The sequence below is a fragment of the Mus caroli genome, unplaced genomic scaffold (assembly GCF_978045245.1).
Source record: "Mus caroli unplaced genomic scaffold, Mus_caroli_1 scaffold_6, whole genome shotgun sequence".
In the NCBI taxonomy this organism is placed as follows: Eukaryota; Metazoa; Chordata; class Mammalia; order Rodentia; family Muridae; genus Mus; species Mus caroli.
The window spans coordinates 33,822,971-33,831,877 of record NW_028227261.1 but is presented as its reverse complement, the minus strand read 5'-3'; the positions used below and the strand labels follow the sequence as shown (position 1 = coordinate 33,831,877).

The window sequence follows — 8,907 nt, the reverse complement described above, 5'->3', positions numbered from 1 at the left end:
TGTTGAGGCTGGACCCTGACAATGATGAAGCTTGACCATTTTAATAGACTTTGAAAGAAAAACCACAGGGCAGGCAATCTATAATATGTCAGTAAATGGGGGACAGGAAAAAAGGGAGTGCAAAGGAGACTCATCTCATGTGGGCTCAACTCAGGAACCAGAGTACCTACCAGAGGCTCACAGTCCCAGAAAGCATCCACTGACTCAGTGGCTCTGAGTCCTTGTCTACGAACTTGGCATTCATGGTTGGTAAAGGGTGACAGGTTTGCTCTTGCTATTTGAGACAGGATCTCAGCATGTGACTCTGGCTGGCCTTGAGCTCAGAGATTTGCCTGCCTCTGGCTCACAAATGCTAGGATTAAAGGCACATGTCATTACTCTCAGTAGTGAAGGTTTTCTAATCATTATTTTATTTAAAAATACTTTATTTTGTTTGTTGTGTGCATGTGTGTGCCTGCAGCACCACATAGAGGCCAGAGGCACGTTGCAGGTCCTGGCTCTCCTCTATAGGACAGCTCCAGGGATCCAATGCACATCAGGCTTTATCCACTGAGCCAGCTCATTGGTCTACCCAAAGATGAGTTTTTTTTTTTTTTTTTTTTTTTTTTTTTTGAGCTTGGGACAGGAGCCAGAGCTCCAGAGAGGACCCAAGAGAGGACTATGGAAAGGTTAGATTGGCTCCAATATAAGAGGAAGTCCCAAGAAAGAAGAAAAAAAATCCAGGTTCCTGGGGGCGGGGGGGGGGGGGGGCGGGGAAGAGTTGGGAGTTCACACATAGTGAGACCCTGCCTCAAAACAATAAAACAAAACAACGCCTCCCCATCCCCACTCTCCGGTGTAAAATTCCCAAAAAGCTCAACTAAAACACTGGATGAGTATCGAATGCCTTAGAGCAGAGATGGGAGGGAGGAAGGGCATTGCCAACAGGGACAAAGGGAGGCAAGGCAAGCACCACCCACCAGGGGACTCTGCTTTGCACTTTTTCATTCAGTTTGTGGTTGAAGCTGGGTTCATAAGTTCTTTCAACATGAGTTTAAGTTCTGTGGCTTCTCATAACCAAATATGATGTTTTTTTCTCAAGACCAACAGAAAAGACTGTATTTTCATTATTTGTGCAACATAGAGCCATCGTTTTGCTTTTCTTAAATAGTCTAGAAACTTTGCAGCTAGGGATCAGTAAGATGACTTGGTGGTAAAGGTACTCGATGTCAAGCCTGACAACCTTAATGCAATTACTGAGACTAACATGGTGGAAGGAGAGCAAGTCCTATGAGTCTTCCGATCTCCAACTGCACCACGGCATGAATACCCTTCCCCAACTCCTGAAAAAAAAAAAAAAAACCATTTCAAAAAGATAAGGTGGGGGTAGGGCCTTACATTGAAACAAGAATACAATGACTTCTTTGTTTGTTTTGGAGACAGGGTTTCTCTGTGTAGCCCTGGCCAGCTTGGACTAGGATGGCTTCAAACTCAGGATGGTCTCCGCTTTTCTTGCATTGAGATTAAATTCGTGTGCCACCAGCGCCTGGTGAATAGAATGACTTCTATATAGAGAGATCAAAACAAAATCTAGCCAAGTAGCAGGCACAACTACAAATTCATTAAAGGGCCCTCTTCTGCACTTAGAAATCTCCTTAGAGACATACACAGTACTACCTATGATTATTTTCAACATAAAAACACGCATAATATATATGGAAAAGAACTTAATGTTAACCACTAAGTGGGGGAAAAAGAAAGAGAGAGAGAGAAAAAAAAAAAAAGGAAACTAATGACAAAGGCAGAGAAAAGAACCACGGCTTCAGAGGTCATTGCCCTAATCCAACATTGCTATAGAGATAAGTTTTCTCCCAGCCAGCTGTTATCTGCAAGTATCACGGGGCTTAATGATTACAAGCAAACCCTGAACATGGAGCCCAAAAGAGATTCAAACTCTGTTTATGTAGCTGAGGGTGACCTTGAACTTTTTCCTGTTCTGCTTTCACCTCCTCGGTGCTGGGTATTTTTCTGAGCCAAGAAACACGGCGTTGGTCTGTTCCCCACCAAAGACCCAAATGACAAGGAGTGCGCGCCCACTAACACATGGGGAGATACTACATCAGGAGCCTCTAACTCCTGGCCACACCCATACAGGGCCCCCCACAGGACGTTCGCCTGGCTTTACCGAAACCTCCCCTCTTACTAGGCAACCGAATCTCCGCGGCAACCGGAACAGGAAGACGCGAGACTGCCCGGAACCGCGGAGGGCGGGCTCACGCAGCCTCTCTGGGCTCCGAGGAGACAGGGATACACAGCGTCCCGGTCGCCATGAAAACAGGCCACACCCCGGTGGCCCGGGCCCGTACCTGCCTAGTGCGCAGACGCGCGCGCCGTTCCGCGCATGAGCAGTGAGGCTTGGAGCCCGCCAGCCCGTGTCTCCGGCGCCAGCTACGCCGCTGTGGCTGTCACTATGGCCCATTACAAAGTGAGGGGGGCGCGGCGTGGCTCGGGGCGTGCGGGCGGCGCCGGGTGGGAGTTGGGGCGCGTGCAGGGCTTGGGGCCGGCGGCGGGGCGCGCCGTCTTCCTGCTCCGGCCCCGGGCTCCGGTCCCTGACCCGCCGTGTCTCCTCAGGCCGCCGACTCGAAGCGCGAGCAGTTCCGGAGGTACTTGGAGAAGTCGGGGGTGCTGGACACGCTGACGAAAGGTGAGGCGAGGCGGGCGGCTGCAGCCCACGTCCGCGCGCTCTTGGCCAGGTGGGGCCCGCCCCGGGAGCAGCGAGGCCTTGGGGTCCCGTGGGTCGGGCGCACGCCGGCCGCGGGACTTTGCCTCGCCCCGGTGGTCGCTCTCTGCCCGGGACTGAAACTCTTGCAGCTGTTGCAAAGTCTCTCCAACTTCCGTTGCTTTCCCGCGAGCAGCCGCAGTGGACACGTTAGCAAGACCTTGAGATCCCAGTTGCTCCCCGCCGTATAGTGTGCGGGATTTTACAAATTTCCTTTTGGACAAAGGCAACTAAGAAAATGACTGGATTTGAAAGTGGGTTATTAAATGGCTCTAGTCCCCGAAGCTGGAGATTCATAGACAGTGTGGGCTGTGGCTTTTCAACTCTTTCAGCCTATAGTAATTCCTACTTTGTGTAGATATCTTAATTAAAGTGGAATTACAATTTGAAAAGTGCTTCAGAGCACATAAAAACGGCTATATTCTTTACTTTAAAACAATGGAAGCGTACTGTTAAAATGTATCCCTTCCTTTCTGGGTGTAAGGCTAGAGAGTATGGTGATTGGAATCATAGAATAAAGCTAACTGGCCTTAACAGTATATTGAATGGCTGCTACATGGTAAGAAGTCAACATTGCTTGGTGTTTTCAAGGGAATAGAATGGAATGGCTGGCAGGGATTGAAAACTTGGTCCTTTTGAGAATAGGAAGTGTCTGGGAAATAATTTGTATCTGCTTTTTAGGGAACAAAAGCTAGGGGAAATTTTGGGAGAACTTAGAAGAAAGCAGGGCTTTTCTCTTACATGGATGAACTGACAAGTTAGAATTCTACTAATTTCCTTATGTCGTTGGAAGTCAATGTGAGCAAAAGTATAAGGAACTACTCTGTGAGACCACTGTAGTTTGTGGCATCACAAGTGTCACAGATGGCTTGGAATTCTGGTAAAAAACCCCTCATGTTTCATGTAATGATTTTACTCCAGCCTTGTCTTCTGGGCACCAAGGGGATACAGCCATGGAAATGTTCTTGCTTTTGGGAGCTTGTAGCTTAGATAGGGACACACACAACACAGACACACATGCATACACATACACTAAAACACAGTGCCAGCTAGTGGTAAATGTCTAACTTAAACCATAGCAAGGATAAAGATGGGACATTTTACATGGAGTGGCAGAGGGAAGACCTTGAACAGAATCTAAAGTACACATAAGTATCCTTAATCTGAAATTTTGAAATCTAAATTGCTCCCAGATCTGTAACTTACTGAGTATTGATGTGGAAAATTCCATACTTGACTGCATAAATTATGTCAGTCAAAATTCAGGAGCCTAGGAATATGTACTTGTTCAAGATCATGTTTATATTATGTGAATAAGGTCTATATGGAATGTAAATGAATTTTATGTTTAGGCTTGGATCTCATCCAAAACATCTCATTATGTATGAGTAGATAGTTCAACCTCTGGAGATAAACACTGATACACTTTTGGTCCCAAATAATCTGTGTGGGTAGGGTGGGGGAATGAAATGGATGCAGGAGGTTGACAGGCAAGAGCAGTGACAGGCAGATGGAATACAATTGGAGATAACTGAATGCAGAGCCAGTGTGCAGCCTTCAGGCTGTGTAAGAGGATGGGAACCAATTTTACAGGATCAAACATAGATGGTTTATACAAGTTTACATTTTTCTATCAGCAACATTTCAGAGAGGATTTAAAGTTGTTTTTAACATAAAAACATTGTAAGAAGCCAGGCATGATGACATGCTTTTAGTGCTCTGATGAGGGAAAACAGATCTGCATTCACTGCTTGCCTGGAGCACGTATCAAGATCTGTTTCAAAAAAAGTAAACTATAGCTAGGCTAGAGAGATGGCTTAGAGGTAAGACTACTTGATACACAACTATAGGGACTAGAGTTCAGGTACCAGCACTCATATAATAAGCCAGACAGGGTCTTGGTGTGTATAATTCTGCTAGCCTAGGTAAAAGGATGGAAGCTGGAGGCTGAGGGAGACCTTGCCTCAAAGGTTTGAGGCATATGCAGAAGACCTAGACATCTTGTTTCATTTCTAATTGCACGTGACAAGCTGAAGTAGGAGAACTGCTTGAGTCTGAGACCAGCCTTGGCTAAAGAGTAAAACTACATCTTAAAAAAAAAACCACCAAAACTTAACCAACCAATCAACAACAACAGAACAATAACAACCTTCAAGACAAAAACATCCATGAAGAAGGTGAATGGATAAAATAGCATTTTAGTTATTTTGAGCAGGGTAGCAAACTTTAAAATACCTGGCTTTAAATACCTAGTTGCTAAGAGCCAGCAAGAAGGCTCAGCAGGTGAAGGTGCTTGCTGCCAAGCCAAATGGACCTGAGTTTGATTTCCAAAACTCACATGGTAGGAGGGTATAGGTTCCTGAAATGTGTCCTCTGATTTCCACGCCCCCATCCCCTGCCCCACTATGTAACTATTAACAGTAAATTTAGCTTCTAAAGCAAAAGGGAATGAATATGATTTGGTTGCATTCCCTTCAGATAAAAAGCACAATCATCCCATAGAAAAGAACAAAAAACTTATCACTTTGGAAGCTGAAGGGAATGGGGATGCAATGATGGAAGGAAAAGGCAAGAGCACTAACAGTCACACCCTATGGAAGTTTCCATCCTAGCCGGCCTGGTGGGGCCTGTGTTTAATCCCAGCACCTGTGAGGCAGCATTCTCAGAGGCAGGCAATTTCTGTGAGTTCAAGGCCACCCTAGTTCACTTAGTTTCTGGACAGCTAGGGCTGCACAGAGAGATGCTATCTTTAAAAGTAAGTGAAGACTAAGACTCAGTTCAGGTCAGTGGAAGTAAATGGAAGAAACACTTTTAAATGTACAATTTTTTTGTTTAAGTAAAAAGTAGTAAGTGGGGATTTGAGAGAATGTAACATACTAAGAGATGATGGCCAGATAGTTGATATAAATGTGCAGATTTCTCAAAAAATTGTGTATTTTGTATAACAGCACCTGCTCACTTGATGCTTTTCATATTGTCTGTACTTTAAATTATTAAAACTCAAAAACCCAAGGCATGTAAATTGGTTTACAACAGGATTTCTTAATTTGGACTCTCAAGTTAATGCACATTTAAGTTACCTGTTTTGCTTTTGTCAGATTTTTATAACACCTGTATGGGAGGGGCTGAGACAGAAGGATTGCCATGAGTTTGAGGCCAGCCCAGAGTACAATAGTGAATTCTAGGCTAGCTTGGGCTACCTGTCTCAACCACACAGTGGCTCAGGAGATTTTTCAGAGTCCTTAGCACTAGTGTGGAGAGCTTGCAACCTGCATACTGAATCCTAGGAGGACGTGTTTAGTAGACAGTGAGACAGTGTTGACGGGAAGCTAGCGCAGCTTTAAGTGTCAGTCTGAGCATGCTGACTGGGAATGTTTTTTGGTTGGTGCCTAGCCTGTCATACATGAAACTTAATTCTTGAATGTTCCAAATGGAATGCTGTTAATTAAAGTTTCTTAAATTTCTTTAACTAGATTACATTAGACTTTTTGTTTTTGAGACAGAGCTCCTTGTAGACCAGGTCTCCAGCTAATTGCTTTTCCAGGACGATATTGCACTCCTTATTCCTCACCTCCTTGGTACTGAGATAACAGGTGTGGCACACCACAGCCAGCTTTCCTATGTTTCCATGTCCCACTTAAGTCAGTATTGTATACAGCATTCAGGAGGGATCCTGCCACCTCCTTGCTTTCAAACTGTTGAAATATGTTGGTAATCCTTAGCATCAATATTCAATATAAGTTTTTCTCAGTCTGTCCCTAGACTATCTTTCCATTCACTATCCACGACATACTTGACACCTTAGTTCCCTTGTATGTGCTTTGAACTTTCCCATTTTTATCTGAAACACAGCTAGGTCTCAGGGCTGCCTCTCCTCCAGTCTCATTCTGAAACTCACTAACCACCAGTGCAGTTCAGTATTCTTGTAGTACCTTATCTTTATAATGGGTTGTAAGCTTGTTGCTAGCAAGGACACTGACTTGTTTACCACTGTATGGACAGTCTTAGCAAGCTGCTCACTATACAATAGGCAGGCAGTATTTACTGAGTTTCAGAATATTTCAGCCATCTATGCTGGAGACTTCATTGCTTCTCTTTCTCTTTGGTTTGCAGTGTTGGTAGCCTTATATGAAGAACCAGAGAAGCCCACCAGTGCTCTGGAGTATCCTTTTCATCTCTGAAGTAAAAAAGCCATATTTTTGACATTTTTATTTATTCACATATATAATAAGCTTTAAATACTTTTGTTTATTGAAAAAGTTCCTTTGAATCTTCCCATGACCTTGGATAACTACTGGTGGTGTGTGGTGGGTGACTGTTCCCCTGGCCTCATTTTGCTCTGAGTACATTCTTAACACTGATGTTAGTTTTTTAAAGCATCACTTAGGAGCTGCTACCCCGGAAAACCCAGAAATAGAGCTGCTTCGCCTAGAATTGGCAGAAATGAAAGAGAAATATGAAGCTACTGTAGAAGAAAATAAAAAACTGAAAGCAAAGGTAAATTTAAAAAAGAAATTCAAATTAAAAAACAATCTTGTCTCTAATGATTATCTGACCAAATCCTTACTGCAGGCCAGGGATGTGTGTAGCTCAGTTGTAGAGCATCTGTCTGGCATGTGCAAAGGTCCTGGGTTCCATCCATCTGCAGCATGATAAAACCAGAGTAAACAATTAAACCCAGAATTTGACTAATGGGCAGCAAGGAGGGACAATATCGGTTTCAGTCAAGTCCACAGCAAGCTTAAGCCTCATCTAGAAAAGTCCCAAGACCAACAAAAAATAGGATAGGCAAAATATAATCACAAAAAGGGAGTTGAGACCCTGCATCAATAAAAAGGTGGGGGGACTGGTTAATATTGCTTGAAGTAAATGGGTAATTGTAAAGTTCTTAAGCAGTGCAGGTCAGTGTAGGCCACTGCTTTGTTAAGACACAGTCTGCACTGCTAGTTCCAGGTCCTCAAAAGGACAGAAGTCAGCTGCACTCAATTTTTATCTAGAGCTAAAATTTGCCTTTGTTCAAATTCCCATAAACTTGAGCATCAACTCAAAGTCTTTGAGGTTTATCACATTCTGAACTACACGACGCATTTCCAAGTCTGAAACTAAAAAAAGAAGTCAAATCTTCTGAGGTCTAGTGTTCTTGTAAGGAACCACAAATTTCTATAAAAGAAAATGCAATCTCTTAAATTATGAAAGATGCTGAGATACATACTTGGTAGCTCCATTGTAGACCAGGATAGCTTCAAACTCAAGAGACCAGCCTTGCCTCTGCCTCCCTGGTGCTGATTTAAAGGCTTCTGGTACTTTTAAAGTCAGCCATTCCTTACTTTTCATTGGCTGACCATACCAATAGAATCACGTAGTAATTGAACAGTTCAGTCATGAATTGAGGCTAAATTTAGTTCCCCAGTATTTGCTAAAGATTTATACAAAAAAGGCTTTTGTTTGGCTTAATTGTACTCAATCTTAAGTAAGTGAATGGTTTGAGAAGGATAAGTTCAAAATTGATTACAGACTCAAGTTGAATATATTATCTAATTTCATTGTGTTACTAAGTTTTTTACCCAACTTAAATAAAATTCATCTAAATCCTCTGTCTTTGCCCCATAGCTTGTTCAGTATGAACCACCTCAGGAGGAGAAGCGTGCTGAATAGGATTCTTCTCAGTTGAAAAGACACTGAAAACTGGTTTTGTATCACTTGAATAGCTTGTATAGTATATGATCTTTCCTGAAAAGATGCTATAAACTTTTAATATGTTAAATCCACTCATCACACTTTAATGTTATAAACACATATACATAGAATCACCAATAAAAACTCAATATAACTTTCTTTGGGTCTTAAAGCAGGAGAATCCAAAGTAGATCTTGAAGAAAAGCTAAAGAGCCACATAACTTTTTACCTTAAAAGACATTTTATTTATTATCCAGTTAGGAATGATGGTACTGGTTGTATTTTAGCTAGGAGATTTAGCATGGAGCTGTTCCTTGGTCCAGGGCTTGAGCATAGTAGGCACACTCATTCTTGACAGCATCTATTCCTGTGGACAGCTGGACACATCTGTGATGTACAATGCTTTTGCATGGGCTCCCATGCATCTTCTGCTCTTTTATAGAAATATAGTACAAATTACTCTCCTTTGCCAC

The 8,907-nt window shown here is 43.0% G+C and overlaps 1 protein-coding gene across 1 annotated transcript; it reads left to right on the top strand.

Annotated features, from left to right (window-relative positions):
* Positions 1–2,281: 2,281 nt before the first annotated feature.
* On the top strand, positions 2,282–8,522 carry Mycbp (MYC binding protein). Its single transcript, XM_021161364.2, has 5 exons — positions 2,282–2,464; positions 2,611–2,683; positions 6,872–6,920; positions 7,126–7,255; positions 8,369–8,522. Exons 1-5 carry the CDS (start codon positions 2,381–2,383, stop codon positions 8,411–8,413), a joined length of 381 nt encoding a protein of 126 aa, XP_021017023.1. The 5' UTR covers positions 2,282–2,380; the 3' UTR covers positions 8,414–8,522.
* The last annotated feature ends 385 nt before the right edge of the window (positions 8,523–8,907 follow it).